This window comes from Microcaecilia unicolor, chromosome 1, assembly GCF_901765095.1.
Source record: "Microcaecilia unicolor chromosome 1, aMicUni1.1, whole genome shotgun sequence".
NCBI classification, from domain to species: domain Eukaryota; kingdom Metazoa; phylum Chordata; class Amphibia; order Gymnophiona; family Siphonopidae; genus Microcaecilia; species Microcaecilia unicolor.
In genome coordinates this window covers 604,968,401-604,987,868 of record NC_044031.1, presented here as the reverse complement: position 1 = coordinate 604,987,868, position 19,468 = coordinate 604,968,401, and the positions used below count along the sequence as shown (strand labels likewise).

At 44.6% G+C, this 19,468-nt stretch overlaps 1 protein-coding gene across 1 annotated transcript in view; it reads right to left on the bottom strand.

The window, feature by feature from the left end:
- The window catches only part of DENND3 (DENN domain containing 3), a 390,432-nt gene that overhangs the window by 197,458 nt on the left and 173,506 nt on the right, over positions 1-19,468 (bottom strand). The window contains exons 6-7 of the mRNA XM_030219612.1: positions 15,627-15,746; positions 10,733-10,951 (exon numbers count right to left, since the gene is read on the bottom strand). Of these exons, the coding sequence (XP_030075472.1) occupies positions 10,733-10,951; positions 15,627-15,746 (339 nt within the window). The remainder of the gene's footprint in view (positions 1-10,732; positions 10,952-15,626; positions 15,747-19,468) is intronic.

Here is a 19,468-nt window from a genome sequence, read left to right as displayed (position 1 = left end):
AGGGGTCGGGTGTTTGTAAGAGTGCTGTTTTCAGTTTATTTCTTTGGTGTGGTTTGTTTTTTGAGGGGTGAAGTGAGCTGGAATGAGTGTCTGTGTGAGAAAGTGAGGGGAGGGGCTCAGCATTGCTGGGGGGGTGTCAGTGATTGAGTGTGTGATACAGAGAGAGAGAGTGAGTGTCCATGTATCCATGTCCTGCATCAGTGTGTGTGTGTGTGAGTGTGAGTGTGTGTGTGAGTGAGTGTGAGAGAGAGAGAGAGACAGGGAGGGACTGGGATCTTCCATTAGTGTGTGTGACACAGAGAGTGTGACAGGGTTGATGCTTCTTTACGGGGAAGGCACATTTGTTATCCACAGGGCTCGCCACAGCTGTGTTTCACTCTGTAAGAAACACTTTGGTTTCGAACAGTGTTTTCCCCAAAAGCTACCGAGAGCTACTCGTAACACACCGCTGGTTTCGTCCGCGAATTATATAACTCCTCTTTTCTTTTCTCATCCCTTCCCTAATTCCTGCCGCCAAAAGCGCTGTATAGACACAGGTCTCTGCCGAGGTGCTTGGGGGGGGGGGGGGTGCTATTCACTGTCAACCTAACGACACACTGCTTCTCCCGTCCACCAGCTAAGTCCTGGCCTGACCCACAGCCAGCAGGAGCTCCCTCATACTCTCTTACTCATACACATTGACAGGCAAAAGGCGGGAATGACGCAGCCACGGGCACTCACCAAGATAAACTTCGCCTCCTGGTCTTGTCTCCGCGTATGCCGCTCTCCTTCAGCTACAGCTGTCAGATATTTCCATCCGGCTTTCACCGCCACACCACCTTTCTTGTTTGCCTAGTTCTTCCCTCACTCACCAAACATGTCCGGGCCCCCCCCCCCTCCGATGTCCAGGCTCCCCCTCTCATCCCATTTCCGCCGGCCAGCACCTCCCTCCCCGATATCCGCGCCCCCTCTCCTCCCACCTCCCCAGGACCCCCTCCCCTCTCTCGTCTCAGGACCCCCTCCCTCAAACTACTGTGGAACCGAGAAAAGTTTGGGGTCTTTTTCCGGTGGAGAGAAGGATCTGCTGTTGAGATCTTCCCCGCCCCCATTCTAGGAAAGCTCCTGTGTACCCCATATGCACTTGGAGGAGCTGAGAAACAGGAAGTCCCGTGCTAAGTGCAACAAAAGTTTTTTGCAGTACTGAGCTCTCTTATCGGGCCAGGGAACTGGCAGTCAGCTGCCGCAGGGACGCATCTTCGGGCTCCCCCGCTCCACTCCGATCCCATGGCCGGGGGAGGGGGCGAACTCCTGGCCCCTCCTCTGCCTTTCACCGAGCCCGCATAATCAGATCCGCCGCGCAATCTGAGGCTCCAGCCCAGCACCCACACAAAAGACAAAATCTCTCTGCGGCGGGGGTTAGACAGCGCACAAACAGCAGTAACAGCGACAACAGCTCCTCAGTGGCGGCAGCAGTAGGAAAGGGGGAAGATGAATGAATGCGGGAGCGCAGTGGGAAGTTACTTTTTCAGACCTCCCCTGCTCACTTTATCTCACTGTTCCGCCCTCAACGTCATCATGTTTTGACGCGAGGGCGAGACAGAGAGAGATGGTGACAGACTGACGAACCTTACGAACCCTTCACTTCAGTGTGCCACGGAGTCAGCTTCAGAATGTTGGAGGTGCGAATTATTATATTAGATACACTAGCTACTTTTTATTTAAGGGGTCCTTTTACTAAGGTGCGCTGAAAAATGGCCTGTGGTAATGTAGGCGCGGGTTTTGGGCGCATGCAGAATTATTTTTCAGCACACCTGTAAAAAAGGCCTTTTTAAAATTTTAGATGTGCAGCAAAATCAAAATTGCCGTGCGCCCATTTTGGGTCTGAGACCTTATCGCCGGCCATTGACCTAGTGGTAAAGTTTCATGCGGTAATGACCTACATGCACCAAATGCCACTTGGTGCGTCCGATACGCACGGCAGAAAATAAACATTATTTTTCGGCTGCGCATATCGGATGAGTGCCAAAAATGAAATTACCACAAGAGCCACACGGTCAAGTTTTTTATTTAAGCTTTTTGCTCTATATGTGTTATTAGTTAGATCGGTTTGCATTTATTTTTAATATTATTAATAATGAGGTTTTATGTACATATTTGTATTTTAAATGGTATTTATTTATACATTGTTATTCCTCTTTACTAACACATTTTTTTTGTTTTTTGTTTTTTTTCGTTGATAGTATTATCTAGCCCTGATGCAGCCCTTCTGTGGGCAAAACACGGCCAGTGTTGGGCTTGTTTGCTCTATTTTAGATTTCACAGAAAATAAAGATTTTGAAGAAAATAAAGATTTTGAAGAAAATATTCCTTATTCTGATTATGATCTGCTCCGTTTAACACCATGCTAATATTATCAGTTATTTATTTACTATACCGCTTTCCCTGCAAAAACAAATCGGTTTACAAAAAAACCCATTAAAAACAAAATTAAAAGGCAGAAATGAACTCCACTAATCAATAGGAAGGAATTTACATCCAGTCTCACCCAAGCAATAAAATCTTAAGCCCTAAAACAATCACAGCATACTGAGTCCATGTTCCCAGAATACAGAAAATGCTGTGACTATAATACAAGGCTGACTTGATTTAGTACAAACTTGAGCCTAAATATAAAAATAATTTGACAGCTAGCCCATATTTAATTATTGGAGAGATCAAATTTCTATTGGAATGATCTTTAAGAATTTTGGAAGCATTATTAGATAAATTATCATTTCAAACTCATGAACATTTTAATTAAGTGTTTGTGATACTGAGAAAACTTGTGCTTTTATGAAGCGGCAGCAAGCCCACCTCAGGCTTACCACACACCAATCAGGAGCTACCACTGGCCCAACGTGCAGCATTTCCACCCCCAGCGCACGGCATTTTCAGCGCTGAGAGAAATATTCCAAAAAATATTTCCGCAGACACTAACCTGGCTGTAATACTTCCAGTGTGGAAGCCCTTACTGCCACCTCAATGGGTGGCAATAAGTGATCCCGCCGCATGGCCACGCGATAAGTGAAATCTTACCGCATGGCCATTTCTTTTTTTGGCCTTTTTACCCAGTGCGCTAAAAAGGGCCTCAGTACGTGGCAAAAACTGCACCTGCCACTAGAGCAGGGCCCTTTTTACTGCAGCAGTCTTCTTATTCTCATAAGTGGGTAGACGCCATCCTGCGTCACCCGGTTCGGCAAATATGCCATAGAAAAATCGACAGCTTTTTGGAGCACAAGCAGTGCCCATGCGCGAGTGCCTCCCCGCCCGCAGTGCAAACATGCCAGTTCAGTTTAATACAAAAGCAAAAAATACCAAATAAAAATATAAAGGACAACTCCTAGGGGAGGTAAGCGGGATTGTGAGAATAAGAAGCCTGCTGTCCTCGGAGAATACCTGCTATAGGCAAGTATCTTTGCTTTCTCTGAGGACATGCAAGCTTGCTTCTTCTCACAACTGGGGAATCCCTAGCATCCAGGCTCACCCAAAACAACAAACATTGGTCAACTGGGCTTTGCAACGGCGACTTAACGCAGATTAACCTCAAACTATATACAAACTAGATGAGAGTGCACCCTAGAGCAGAACAAAAATGGGCCTATGATGATGGAGTTGGATTCTAGACCCCCAACAGATTCTGCAACACTAACTGCCCAAACCGACTGTCACATCAGGTGTCCTGCTCGAGGCAGTAGTGAGATGTGAATGTGTGGACTGTAGAGCACGTTGCAGCCTTGCAAATCTCTTCAATGGAGACTGACTTCAAGTGGGCTACCAACTCAGCCATTGCTCTGACATTATGAGCCATGACATGACCCTCTAATGTCAGTCCAACCTGGGCATAAGCGAAGGAAATGCAATCTACTAGCCAACTGGATATGGTGCATTTCCCAATTGTGACCCCCATCCTGTTGGGATCAAAAGAAACAAAAAGCTGGGCAAACCATCTGAAGGGCTTCGTCCACTCCATGTAAAAGGCCAATGCTCTCTTGCAGTCCAAGATGTGAAAGTTGCTTTCGCCAGGATGAGCATGAAGTCAGGGAAAAAATGGCAAGACGATCAACTGGTTCAGATGGAACTCCGACACCACCTTTGACAGGAACTTAGGGTGCGTGTGGAGGACTACTCTGTTGTGATGAAACTTAGTATAAAGTGCATCCACTACTAAGGCTTGAAGCTCACTGACCCTACGAGCTGAAGTAACAGCCACTAAGAAAACGACCTTCCAGGTCAAGTACTTCAGATGGCAGGAATTCAGTGGCTCAAAAGGAGCTTTCATCAGCTGGGTGAGAATGACGTTAAGATCACATGACACTGGTGGAGGTTTAATCTCATGAAGTGAACAACTAAAGGCTGTCCGGAGATAGGCTTATCTTCTACATGCTGATGATAAGCACTAATAGCACTACGGTGAACCTTTACGGAGTTGGTCTTAAGACCAGACTCTGACAAGTGTAGAAGGTACTCAAGCAGAGTCTGTGTAGGACAACAAAGGGGATCTAAGGCCTTGCTGTCACACCAGACGGCAAACCTCCTCCATTTAAAAGAATAACACCTCTTAGTGGAATCTTTCCTGGAAGCCAGCAACACTCCAAAAGACACAAGGAAGCAAATTCTAGGCTCTCAACATGTAGGCCATGACAGCCAGAGACTAGAGGCTAGGATGAATAAGCGACCCCTCGTTTTGACTGATGAGGGTTGGAAAACACTCCAATCTCCACAGTTCTTCGGAGGATAATTCAAGAAGAGGGAACCAAATCTGCTGCGGCCAGTACCTCCACAGTTCTTCGGAGGATAATTCAAGAAGAAGAGAGAACCAAATCTGCCGCGGCCAGTACAGCAAGATCAGGATCATTGTTCCGCAGTCTTGCTTGAGTTTCAACAAAGTCTTTCCCACTAGAGGTATCGGTGGATACACATACAGGCCTCTCCCCCAATGTACAAGGAAGGCATCTGACGTTCGTCTGTCGTGGGCCGGAAGCAACAAAACTGAGGGACCTTGTGGTTGATATGAATGGCAAAAAGATCTACCAAGGGGGTGTCCCATGCTCGGAAGATCTTGCAGGCTACACCCATATTTAGAGACCACTCTTGAGGTTGCATTATCCTGCTCAGCCTATCGGCCAGGTCGTTGTTTACACCTGCCAGATAAGTGGCTTGAAGAAACATACCATACTGGCGAGCCCAATGCCACATCTGGACAGCTTCCTGACACAGAGGGTGCGATCTGGTGGCCCCTTGCTTGTTTGTGTAATACATTGCAACTCGATTGTCTGTTTGAATTAGAATAATTTGGTGGGACAGCCAATCTCTGAAAGCCTTTAGAGCATTCCAGATCGCTCGAAGCTCCAGGAGATTGATCTGAAGATTTGTTTCCTGGAGGGACCAAGCACCTTGAGTATGAAGCTTATCTACCTGGGCTCCCCAACCCAAGAGAGATGCATCCGTCGTCAGCACTTTTTGTGGCTGAGGAATTTGGAATGGAAGTCCCGAGGTCAAATTGGACCAAATTGTCCACCATTGAAGAGTGCGTACAAGCTCCGGGGACACTTGGGAGACATCCTCTACATTCCCCGTGGCTTGGTACCACTGAGAAGCTAGGGTCCATTGAGCAGATCGCATGTATAAGCGTGCCGTAAGTGTAACGTACACTGTGGACACCATAAGACCCAACAACCTCAACATCTGCCAAGCTGTGACCTGCTGCGATGCTCGAACCTTGGACGCTAGGGAGACAAGATTGTCCGCATGCATCTCCAGGGGGGTAGGCTCGGACAGTCCTCGTGTCAAGTAGGGCTCCTATGAACTCTAATTGTTGAACAGGATGGAGAAGGGCTTGTTTATAATGAACCCTAGTAGCTCCAGCACCAGAACAGTCATCCACATGGACTCTCAAGCATCGTCCTCTGAAGTGCTCTTCACCAGCCAATCATCGAGATAAAGGAGCACAAGAACTCCCAGTCTGCGTAGTGACACTGCGACTACTGCTAGACACTTGGTAAAGTCCCTGGAAGCTGACGCAAGGCCAAAATGCAACATGCAGTACTGAAAAGTGATGTGTTCCCAGCCGAAATTGAAGATACTTCCAGTGGCCTGGAAGTATCAGTATGTGTGTCTATGCATCCTTCAAGTCCAGAGAGCATAGCCAATCGTTTTCCTGAATCAGGGAAGAAGGGTGCCTAGGGAAACCATCCTGAACTTTTAGCGGTCTAGGAATTTGTTCAGAGCCCTTAGGGCTAGGATGGGACACTTCCCCCCTGTCTTTTTCTGCACAAGGAAGCACCTGGAATAGAATCCCTGCCCTTCTTCCCCTGCTGGAACGGGTTCGACCACATGGGCCTTGAGAAGGTCGGAGAGTTCCTCTGCAAGTACCTCCTTGTACTGAAAGCTCAAAGAATGGGCTCTCAGCGGACAATTTGGAGGTTTGGAAAGCAAACTGACAGTGTATCCAAGCCAGACTATTTGAAGAACCCACTGGTTGGAGGTTATGAGAGGCCACCTTTGTTGCATATTGCGGGAGGGAACACTAAGATCAGGGGATGCAATATTGGCCAGTCTTGACGCCGAGAAGGCATTTGATAAAGTATTGTGGAAATATTTATTTTGGGTCCTACAGCGATTCGGCATCTCAGGAGCCTTTTTGGATCGGGTTCGGGTATTGTAAAGTAATCCCACGGCCCAGCTCCTTATTGACGCACTCACGAATCATATTTCTTTGGGCCGGGGCACCAGACAGGGGTGCCCTCTCTCTCCTTTGTTGTTTGTGTTATCTCTGGAACCCTTGGCTGCTCGAATTAGGCAGCACAAGGGGTTGGAGGGTATCCGAGTCGGGGATAGTGAGTACCGTGTGAACTTGTTTGCGGACGATATGTTATTATTGTTCAATAATGCTTCTACTATGCTACCCGCCGTGATGGAGATAATACGGTTATTTGGAAATTTTATGGGTTCGCGTATCAATTTTGGAAAGTCTGAGGCTTCGCCTGTTAACTTTTCCCTGCAGCAGTACCTCTCTAGTGGACTTTCCGCTGATATGGGTCCGCACAGGGATTAAGTACTTGGGGGTATACTTAAGTGCAGACCACGAGTGGATGTACAGGAAAAATGTCCTTGAGAAGTTAGAGATGGTTCATCGTTTGTGTGCTCGATGGAATGACCTTCTGGTGAACTTTAGGGGCCACATAGCTCTGGTTAAAATGGTGCTTCCCCCTAAACTACTATACCCGCTCCAGATGTTACCTTTATGGGTGGCGAAGAGAGAGGAGGGGCTGTATCGTAGTATAGTCAGCTCATTTATTTGGTATGCAAAGTGTCCCCGTATTGCTTTTGCTAAGTTATCTCATTCCAGATTCCAGGGGGGCCTGCGTCTTCCAGATCTTAAACTCTATAATGTGGCAGCGTTACTGTGCTGGGTCCATGAATGTCATATCATGTCTGCTAAATATGCCCTCCTCGGGTTTTGGCAAAGTTGGTGTGCCCCCTTTGATGTGTTTTCTATTCTTTACTGTCAGAAGGGTCAGGGGAAATCTCTAAGTAGGAATCAATTTGTGTTAGCGCTGGGGAAGGCATGGAGATGGTGGAGGAGCGTGATAGGGAACGCGTGGAGGGGATACCTGTTTTTCTCTCTACTGAATAATCCCAAGTTCCCAGCTGGGATGGGACAAGGAGCCTTTCGTTCCTGGATGCAAGGGGGTTGCCGTTACATAGGTCACTTGATGGAACTGGGGGGGGGCACCATTTTCCCACTTGAGACTATCAAGCGAGCGTGGAACCTGTCAAATACACAGTTTTTTCAATTCCTACAAGTGAGGGATTATCATCAAAAGCTGGCACAATCTGTGGGTTCCCCGGTGGGTTTCACGGCCTTAGACAAAATATTCCTTGCCATGCCGGCCTCCTCCAACAGACTTTCCCAGTGGTATCAAACTATAGCAGATAATAGAGGGGCTCCTCATTTGGAGGGGCTGGCCTCACTTTGGAGTACAGATCTGGGAGAAGTAATTTCCCGGGTTCACTTGGAAGAGGCCTTTGAGATTATCCCCAAGATTACAGCGAATGCAGCCCTCCAGGACATCCAGTATCGGATACTTTAGAGTACATATAACTAGGCAGCGTGGGAAGGAGATGGGTCTCTGGGAGGATGGCCAATGTATAAAATGCCGTACTGCTGTGGGTACTCTACTCCATTCATTTTTGGAATGTCCAGTACTCTCGAAGCTATGGAATCACTCTCTGGCGGTTACTGAACAATCCCTGCAGCGGCCCTTTCAATGGTCATATACTACGCTACAACTGTGTGATGTAGGACAGCTCAGGGAGGAGGGTTTAACCGATATCCAATGTCAATTTGTTTTGTTAGCCAAATTGTACCCTATCTAATTTAATTGTATTTGATTCCTGTACATTGTAAGCCACTTTCAGTCTGCTTAATGTGGAAAAAAGTGGGGTATAAATGTTCATAAATAAAAATTGTTAGTTAAAAAATGCATCTTGCAATCTTGGGCATCGGCAGTTAAATGGCATAACCTGATGAAGGCAGACTGGGTGTCTCTTCAATACTCTTCTGCTGCTTCAAAGAGGCAAAGGCTGTATCGATACATATGGAAGATTTACTCTACAGTGGGTATTGATGTTGGGACTCTTAGCGGGGAGACTCCCTGAAGGCGAGTGTGTAGTGAAGACCTGGGGAGGGAGGGGGGGGAGATAGGGGTGGGGGAAATGGGAGGGACCGATTTAAGAAAAGCCATGGGGAAGTACGGTTTTGTTAACACAGTACATCTTTGCTCTTCCTTGGGTTATGAGCCTTTATAATTGAAGTCTGTTTACTTGATTCTTTATATGCTTGTAACTTTTGTGATAATTGTAAGATGTTGCTTCTGTCCTGGAATCAATAAAGATATTTTCAAAAAATAAAATAAAATAAAATAAGCAAGCCTGCTTGTCCTTGGAGAATACACACATACCTCTGATTCTATATATAGTGCCTAGCATTCCGAGCCGAAATTCAAGTGTATTCTATAACTCGCGTAACTTAATTGGCTTAACAAGCCAATCCACATTAACAGCACTTCAATAATGAGCAATAACTGTCAATAATTAGATTTTACGCGCACAACTCCCTGAGCAATATTCTGTAATGCACTATGCCTAAATTTTAATGTGCGCAGCCAAAAAGGGGCATGGTTACAGGCGGGGAAATGGACATTTCATGGGCATTCCAGAATTTACACACATTGTTACAGAATATGGCCCTCTGCTCATAAATCTACATGCCAGGACTTATGCCACGTTTTCATTGGTGTAAATGGATGCTGTGAGAACCCTCCAAGAGAGACTGAGGCGGGAGTTGGGGGAAGCGGTAGAAGGGCCCTACACCCTCTGGGGAATCTTCACTACAGGTCCCAGAAGTCCCAGTACCCTGGAGGCGGAGTTCCTGAAAGGCAGGGATTCACTGACGCTGAAAGAGGGAAAGGGGACTCCAACTCCCAGAGATCCCGGCAGGGAGAAAGGCTTGCTGGGAAGGGGAGAAAAGGGGACTACAACTCCCAGAGAGCCCGGGAGGGGAGGAGGCTTTCGGAGAAGGAGGGAAAAGAGGACTGGAAGGCTCCAGGTGCTGAGGGGGTGGATGATGATTGGTTAATGGATACTAATCAGGCGGAGGAGAGACAGCTGGTAGAACCAGGAGGGGAGGATTTTATGGAGTGGGAGCCTGAGAGCAAGGAGGAAGGGCCCTGTGGGGAGCTTATAGACACTTCAGCTCTAGCCCAGACTCCAAGAGGAGGTAAATTTCAAGCTGTGGCAGCTGCCCTTTTTGCCCAACTCAAAGGACCTTGGAAGAGCCTGTGGGGACGGCTCCGGGCAATAAAGGGGAAGGATTAATAAGAGAATGTGTGGACTGATGTCATGTTGAAACTGTGAAGGACTGAATGTTTGAGTTTGAACACACCAGAAGATCCACCCTCTTGAGAAGGGACTGGTGCAACTTATCATTTTTTTGGTCTTTTGTATTGGATCTATGGAACTTGTGCAAGGATGGACTTTTGTGTTTTGGGACACTAATAAATCTTCTTATACCCTGGAAGTGTAAGCGTGGAGGTACAATCTTGGGGTGCTTGTGGGAGCTTTGGGACAAGACTGGAAGGGATTCTCTCTCTCTCTCCCTCTCTCTCTCTCTCTGGAGGTGCTTGTGAGCTGGAGTGTGGTGGTGTGTATAGTTCCCGGAGGGAATGAGTGACGAGCTCAGCAGGAGCAGCCTGGGCCCAATACTGGAAGGGGGACCCGGTGACAATGCGCATAGTTTTAGGTGCTAAGATATCGACTAGGCATATTCTATATACTGCACCTAAATCTAGACACTGCTTATAGAATACACATAGGTGGAAATGTTTTCTATGTGGATTTTTTTAAGCACCATATACAGAATCTGTCCCCTAGTTTTAACTTTTGACTATTTCTCTCATCCAGCACTAATTTTCCCAGGTCCACTATTTTTTCATATCATTATAATATCTATTAAGATCAAACACATATGACAAAGGCTTCTACAAAATGATCATTAATATTAAAAACAAACAAAAGAAAATTATACTAATTTCAAATAATAATATCCATTTAAAATCTCCCTGTCAATCATGAAAAAGGCACAATGCAAGCAATGATGACAACTGTGCAAGCAATTTCACACAAGCTACAAACAAAAATGTTTACAACTGACCTTACTAACTTCTTCAAGATGATCCAGGTGACACCCCATAAGAAATGATGTTGGGGCCATTATAAAGTCCAGCATCTGACTTGACAAAATAGGCACAAAGGTGTGCTGCCACTGAATAGGATGAAGATACAACATAAAGCATTCTGCAATAAGCGTCAATAAGGCCCAATCAGAAGAGAAGAACACAATCCGCTGCTCAGTTAAAATGCAAGATAAAATCTGTTAAAAAAAATAAAAAAAACATGATTTTTCTTTAATATTTACATTTAAATATAGCTACTGAAAAGAGAAACCAATAATACTATGAATAAGTCAAAATAGCAACTTAGGAGGGAAGTTATCAATGTGGGCTACTGTTAAGATCGGTTATTTTATCACAACTCATACTGTTTTAGAATAGGTCTCATTTTATGCAAGGAGATCTAGTTACTAAGAGGCATTTTTTCAAAGCGCTTAGCCTTCCAAAGTTCCATAGGTTTCTATGGAACTTTGGAAGGCTAAGTGCTTTGAAAATATGCCTCTAACTGTATTCAGTGTTAACCCTTTATGTGCAGAGCTTGATATTTGCCTTCTGTGAGTCCTGCTTCTGTGACACAGCCTTTCTGTCCATGGTAAGCTCGTTCCAGCTTTAAGTTTCTCTTTACTCTGTGTTAACCCTTTGTGTGCAGTGCTTGGTATTTGCCTCTGTGAACGCTGCCTCTGTTAGGCAGTCTTTCTCTGGTGTCTGCCTTATCCCTTTCGGTACTCGTGTGCCTGCTTCTTTCCTGTCCTTATTTGAAAGCAGTCTTTACCTTCAGTCTGTTTTTCCCTGTTTAGCCATTCCTGTGGAGCTTCGCTCTTGTAGATTCCATGTGTATAGTGTCCCATTCTGTCCCTGGCTTTCCCTTTTACCCTGTGGGCTTTTGCCCTCCACTACCTGAGTTTCTGTGTAGCCTTTATTTGTATTCTCTCCCTCTGGTCGTAGGCTGTATCCGCCAGTTTTACCTGTTGCCCTTCCCTTTGTGTCACTGGCTGGCGCTGTGTGCGTTGTTTGAGCTCCAGTCCCTTCGGTGACCCCGCGTTTTTCTTTTCCCTTCCCTAGTGTATGATTCAGTTCCAGTTTGGCCGCGAGACCTGTACGCTTGGATTCTGTACGAGTGGGTTCCAGATCGGCCTTGCGGCCCACCTGAGTGGCCTATCTCCCTTTTCTGGTGGTGCTTGTTGATTGTCTTGAGTGTGTGCGGCTTTTTGGCCCATGGTATTGCTTAGTGCCTGTTTGGTTTTCCCTAGGCCTTGGCCAAGGTCGTTCCTAAGCCTCGGCCTAGGCACAAGGGCTCACGATCAGATTAACACTAACAATCAGGGTTAAAAAGTAAAATAACCTGTTTTAATGATAAACAATATTGATAACTTTCACCCTTAATATGTTACTACAGAGTCAAGTAGCTGCTGGCAAGAGATCAAATCTCAATTTACCCAATGATCACAATTAGCATAAAGGGGAAGGAGGAACTATCACCATTGCCTAAAATTTTCCAAAGCCTTATCTGGGCTTAATATAGTTCTGGTTGCTTTCATAGCAGAAGTACATGAGAAAGATTGAGGGACTTGATAGAAGGAAGGGCAGCTACATTTACAAAAGTATATGGCATAAAAAGCATATCCAAAAACTAAAAAGATTTGAAATGTTCACTATGAAGACACAGGCTGAAGAAAAGAAAATGTTCTATAAGCTTTTAAGAGTACAGTGAAACCTCGGTTTTCGTTGACATCGGTTTCGGATTTCATTGATTTTTTTCGACTAGAAATTTGTCTCGGTTTTCATCAGTTGCCTTGGATTTTGTTGAAAAAGAAAGACGTCCATCTCCCAATTTGTATCGGAAGATGGACGTCCTTCTCCCGATTTTGGGTGTCCTCGTTAATTGCCTTGGTTTTCGTCAGTTTCGGATTTCGCCGATTGTTTTCGGACAGATTATCGACGAAAACCGAGGTTTCACTGTACTTACAAACTTATGCAAAGATTTGTTCAAAGCAGATGATTATAACTAAATTAGTAAAATATTTTTCTAACAGCTCATCATGTTATATGATTCTAAAAAAAAGTTTGTCCTTGGATCAAATTAAGGAATTTTCCTTAGAAATATTACTACTACTACTACTAATCATTTCTATAGCGCTACTAGATGTAGACTAGACTATAGCACTAGACTAGACGTACACAGCACTGTACATATTATATGCAGATAATTTCTCTTCCCTGAGAGTGCTCACAATCTGAGTTTCTGTACCTGGGGTAATGGAGGATTACGTGACTTGCCCAAGGTCACAAATTGCAAAGGGAGTTGAGGAGTGGCCTAGTGGTTAGGGTGGTGGACTCTGGTCCTGGGGAACTGAGGAACTGAGTTCAATTCCCACTTCAGGCACAGGCAGCTCCTTGTGACTCTGGGCAAGTCACTTAACCCTCCATTGCCCCATGTAAGCCGCATTGAGTCTGCCATGAGTGGGAAAGCGCGGGGTACAAATGTAACAAACAAAAAAAAAACCCAGATTGGTAGGATCAAAGCCTGTTGCACTAACCATTAGGCTACTTTTCCACTCCAAGTATTCAATAGCATAAATTCTACCCAAGCAACAACCATTCGCAGATGCTGCCATTTCTTTTGAATTGGACTCCCCCCCACCCCCCCCCCCCCCCACCCCCCCACACACACACACACACTCTAGGAGCCCTTTCAGAATTGTTACTTGGTGGCCATCATTTGAACTTCTGCCACTGGAGGTATTTAAAAACAAATTAGAGTCATTGTATGTTCTGACACCTTTTTAAAAAAAAAAAAAAATATTACCAAAGAAAAAAGATGAGAGAAATAGTAATCTTTTTCTTTGGTAATCTCTGATATTTCAAAATCAAGTGTGTTTGCTTGGAGAATTTGTTAAATAATTTCAATAAAAATAAAATAAAAAATAAAATATTGTAGTATAACATCACAGTCATCGTCGCCGACATCCGTGCCTTGATCGTCAGTGCCCTGTTCCTCCTTCTAAACCTTCTAAAATTACCTGCAATTCCAGTCAGTGACCTGTAGGGTCACTGTAGAGTGGTGGAGGCCAAGCTGGTGATGTCATCAGCACTGAGCACTTCTGTGATGGAGCTGGGTAGAGGCTGGCAAAAAATGTTTTTAATTTTTTTTTTTTTGGGTGGGAGGGGGTTGGTGACCACTGGGGGAGTAAGGGGAGGTGATCCCCGATTTCCTTCGGTGGTCATCTGGTCAGTTCAGGCATCTGGTCAGTTCAGGCACCTTTTTGAGGCTTAGTCATGAAAAAAATGGACCAAGTAAAGTCAGCCAAATGCTCGTCAGGGATGCCCTTCTTTTTTCCCATTATCGGCCGAGGACGCCCATCTGTTAAGCACACCCCAGTCCCACCTTCGCTAAGCCTCTGACACGCCCCTGGGAACTTTGGTCGTCCCCGCGACGGAAAGCAGTTGTTGGCACCCAAAATCGGCTTTCAATTATGCCAATTTTGGTGACCTTGCGAGAAGGACGCCCATCTTCCGATTTGTGTCAGAAGATGGGCGCCCTTCTCTTTCGATTATTCCACCTGATTATGTTTCAAACAGTGGGGTTGTTCTTTCATATTTCGATTTCTTGAAAAAGCAGTCTTGTGGCCGTGTTTTGGACTGTTTGAAGTGATTTTAATGTCTTTTCCTTGCACCCTACGTATGCTGCATTGCAGTAGTCTAGTTGCGATAGTATCGTTGATTGGACCAGTATACGGAAAGGTTGTCTATGGAAATAGTCTCTTATTCTTCTCAGTTTCCATAGTGTTCTGAAGCATTTTGATGTTACTACTGCTATTTGATTGTCCAGTGTTAGGTGTTTGTCGAGAATGATTCCTAGTATTTTAAGTTGTGTTTTGATGTGGTATGTTTGTTGGTTGATTGTGAATTTTTGGTAGGATGTGGGGTTGTGTAGGACGGATAGTATTAGGAATTTGGTTTTGTCTCTGTTCAGTTTAAGTTTTAAAGTTTTGCCAATTCTTCCATGAGGTCCAATCCTTATTTTTATTTTGTACTGTATGTTTGTGATATTGTTTTGGAAAGATATGAAAATGGTGATGTCATCTGCATATATAAATGGGTTGAAACCTATTAATTCCAGTTTTTTCCAAGTGGCGCCATTATTACATTGAACAGTATTGGTGATATTGGCGATCCCTTTGGTACTCTGCACTTAGAGATCCATGAGGCTGATGTTTGGTTGGACATCTTTACAATGTAGGATCTGGTCTTTAGGAAGCCACTGTTAATATGTATTATTTTGTATCATGGTGGGCATAGGTCTAGTAGTGCAGGGTAGTCTTCAAGGTGCAGCCATGTTTCAGTTATTATCAGTAGTCGCTGGTGTGCTCGCAAGAGCCAGTTGTGAAATTTTTTAGCTTTTTGTGAGCCGGTTATTCTGGCAGGGCGAGCTGTCTCTCCTCCCCACCCCCCACCCCCTCCGAGCTATAGGGTCCCAGGCTCCAGCACATACCTGAAGAAGACAGCCACCTTGGTGGTCCAGTGGATTTTTCGGGGCAGTCTCTTTTAGATTCTTTAGAATTCTCCCTATTTGTGGACTTTAGGAAGTTGTGAGGATCTGTTTTGTCTTTTTCATTGTATTTTGATAACAGATTATTTATCTCCTTGGCTTTATTTCTGTCTGTGTTTGCATTCGCTTGATTTGTTGACATTTTAAATTACAGACATGAAAAATTTTAAAATAATTATCCATTTCAAGAACTCCTTGGATCAAGGTACAACTTTACTATGATTATTCTGAAGGTCTGAAAGTTTATTAATATTTCAATGTACATACACACAAAGAATTAAAATGCAACTGTAGAAAGTAAATTCAACATAGAGATTCTTCTTTACCTGTAGCACTTGTTTTGGTGTAAAGCATAATAATGGAAGGTGAAGATCCAAGTCAATGATTGGACTATCGGAATCCTCCCCTGATGGAAATACTATCTGCAGTGGTTTCATATTAAAAACCTAGGACAACAGATTGTAAAGTTACTTTTATTACACCCAAAAGTATTCTGTATGCAACCTTAATGCCACAATAAATCTATTAAAGAAAAAATACAATAAAGTATGGAACGATCATTATACATTGCAGAATGATTGTTTTGTATCACATTCTTGTTTAAACAGAGATAGTTTATCAACTTATCATTTTAAGGAAAAGAAGCATAAACAGAGATCTATTTCTTATTCTCAGCTGGTCCCTGTGAAATGTATACATAAGTACATAAGTATTGCCATACTGGGAAAGACCAAAGGTCCATTGAGCCCAGCATCCTGTTTCCAACAGTGGCCAATTCAGGTCACAAATACCAGGCAAGATCCCAAAAATGTACAAAACATTTTATACTGCTTATCCCAGAAATAGTGGATGTTCCCCAAGTCCATTTAATAACGGTCTATACTTGTACTTTAGGAAGCCGTCCAAACCTTTTTAAAACTCCGCTAAGCTAACCGTCTTTACCACATTCTCTGGCAACAAATTCCAGAGTTTAATTACACGTTGAGTGAAGTAATATTTTCTCCGATTTGTTTTAAATTTACTACATTGTAGCTTCATCACATGCCCCCTAGTCCTAGTATTTTTGGAAAGCGTGAACAGTTGCTTCACATCTACCCATTCAACTCCACTCATTATTTTATAGACCTCTATCATATCTCCCCTCAGCCGCCTTTTCTCCAAGCTGAAGAGCCCTAGCCACTTTAGCCTTTCCTCATAGGGAAGTCGTCCCATCCCCTTTATCATTTTCATCGCCCTTCTCTGCACCTTTTCTAATTCCACTATATCTTTTTTCAGATGTGGCGACCAGAATTGAACACAATATTCGAGGTGCGGTCACACCATGGAGCGATACAAAGGCATTATAACATCCTCATTTTTGTTTTCCATTCCTTTCCTAATAATATCTAACATTCTATTTGCTTTCTTAGTCGCATCAGCACACTGAGCAGAAGGTTTCAACGTATCATTCACGATACCTAGATCCCTTTCTTGGTCCATGAGTCCTAATGTGAAACCTTGCATGACATAGCTATAATTCGGGTTCCTCTTTCCCACATGCATCACTTTGCACTTGCTCACATTAAATGTCATCTATCATTTAGACGCCAGTCTCGTAAGGTCCGCTTGTAATTTTTCACAATCCTCCAACGATTTAACAACTTTGCATAACTTTGTGTCATCAGCAAATTTAATTACCTCACTAGTTACTTACATCTCTAGGTCATTTATAATATGTTAAAAAGCAGCGGTCCCAGCACAGACCCCTGGGGAACCCCACTAACTACCCTTCTCCATTGAGAATACTGACCATTTAACCATACTCTATGTTTTCTATCTTTTAACCAGTTTTTAATCCACAATAGTAACATAGTAACATAGTAGATGACGGCAGAACAAGACCTGCACGGTCCATCTAGTCTGCCCACGATAAACTCATATGTGTATACCTTACCTTGATTTGTACCTGTCTTTTTCAGGGCACAGACCGTAGAAGTCTGTCCAGCAGTATTTCCCGCCTCCCAACTACCAGTCCCGCCTCCCATCACCGGCTCTGGCACAGACCCCGTATAAGTCTGCCCTCCCCTATCCTAGCCTCTCAACCACCAACCCCTCTTCCCCCCGCCACCCAATTTCAGCTAAGCTTCTGTGGATCCATTCCTTCTGCACAGGATTCCTTTATGCCTATCCCACGCATGTTTGAATTCCGTTACTGTTTTCATCTCCACCACCTCCCGCGGGAGGGCATTCCAAGCGTTCACCACCCTCTCTGTAAAGAAATACTTCCTGACATCTTTCCTGAGTCTGCCCCCCTTCAATCTCATTTCCTGTCCTCTCGTTCTACCGCCTTCGTATCTCCGGAAAGATTTGTTTGCGGATTAATACCTTTCAAATATTTGAACGTCTGTATCATATCACCCCTGTTCCTCCTTTCCTCCAGAGTATACATGTTCAGGTCAGCAAGTCTCTCTTCATACATCTTGGAACGCAACTCCCATACCATCCTCGTAGCTTTTCTTTGCACTACTTCCATTTTTTTAACATCCTTCGCAAGGTACGGCCTCCAAAACTGAACACAATACTCCAGGTGGGGCCTCACCAACGTCTTATACAGGGGCATTAAAACCTCCTTTCTTCTGCTGGTCACACCTCTCTCTATACAGCCTAGCAACCTTCTCGCTACGGCCACCGCCTTGTCGCACTGTTTCATCGCCTTCAGGTCCTCAGATACTATCACCCCAAGATCCCTCTCCCCGTCCGTGTCTATCAGGCTCTCCCCACCTAACACATACGCCTCCCTTGGATTTCTACTCCCTAAGTGCATCACTTTGCATTTCTTCGCATTGAATTTTAATTGCCAAATGTTAGACCATTTTTCCAGCTTCTTCAGATCTTTTTTCATGTTTTCCACTACCTCCGGGGTGTCCACTCTGTTGCAAATCTTGGTGTCATCCGCAAAAAGGCAAACTTTACCTTGTAACCCTTCGGCAATGTCACTCACAAATATATTGAACAGAATCGGCCCCAGCACCAATCCCTGAGGCACTCCACTACTCACCTTTCCCTCCTCCGAGCGAACTCCATTCACCACCACCCTCTGGCGTCTGCCCGTCAACCAGTTCCTAATCCAGTTCACCACTTCGGGTCCTATCTTCAGCCCTTCTAGTTTATTCAAGAGCCTCCTGTGGGGAACTGTGTCAAAAGCCTTGCTGAAATCTAAGTAGATGACGTCCATAGCACGTCCTTGATTTAATTCTCCTGTCACCCAGTCAAAGAATTCAATGAGATTCGTTTGGCACGATTTCCATTTGGTGAAACCATGTTGTCTCGGATCTTGCAACTTATTGGCTTCCAGGAAATTCACTATCCTTTCCTTCAGCATGGCTTCCATTACTTTTCCAATAACCGAAGTGAGGCTTACCGGCCTGTAGTTTCCAGCTTATTCCCTATCACCACTTTTGTGAAGAGGGACCACCTCCGCCAGTTCTCCAATCCCTCGGAACCTCTCCCGTCTCCAAGGATTTATTAAACAAATCTTTAAGAGGACCCGCCAGAACCTCTCTGAGCTCCCTCAGTATTCTGGGGTGGATCCCGTCCAGCCCCATGGCTTTGTCCACCTTTAGCTTTCCAAGTTGTTCATACACACTCTCTTCCGTGAACGGTGCTCTATCCACTTCATTCTCAGGTGTACTTTTGCCAGTCCCTCTCGGTCCTTCCCCAGGATTTTCTTCAGTAAAAACAGAACAAAAGTATCTATTTAGCAAATTGGCTTTTTCTTCATCATTTTCTACATAGCGTTTTGCTGTATCTTTTAGTCTCACAATCCCCTTTTTAGTCTTTCTCCTTTCACTAATATACCTGAAGAAGTTTTTGTCTCCCCTCCGTACATTTCTAGCCATTTGTTCTTCCGCTTGCGCCTTCACCAGACGTACCTCTCTCTTGGCTTCTTTCAGTTTCATCCGGTATTCCTCCCCATGTTCCTCTACTTGAGATTTTTTGTATTTCTGGAACGCTAACTCTTTAGCCTTTATTTTCTCAGCCACTTGCTTTGAAAACCATATCGGTTTCCTTTTTCTCTTGCTTTTATTTACTCTCCTTACATAAAGGTCTGTGGCCCTGTTTATTACTTCTTTCAGCTTGGACCACTGTCCTTCCACGTGTTGTGCGTTCTCGCAGCCCATCAGCTCCT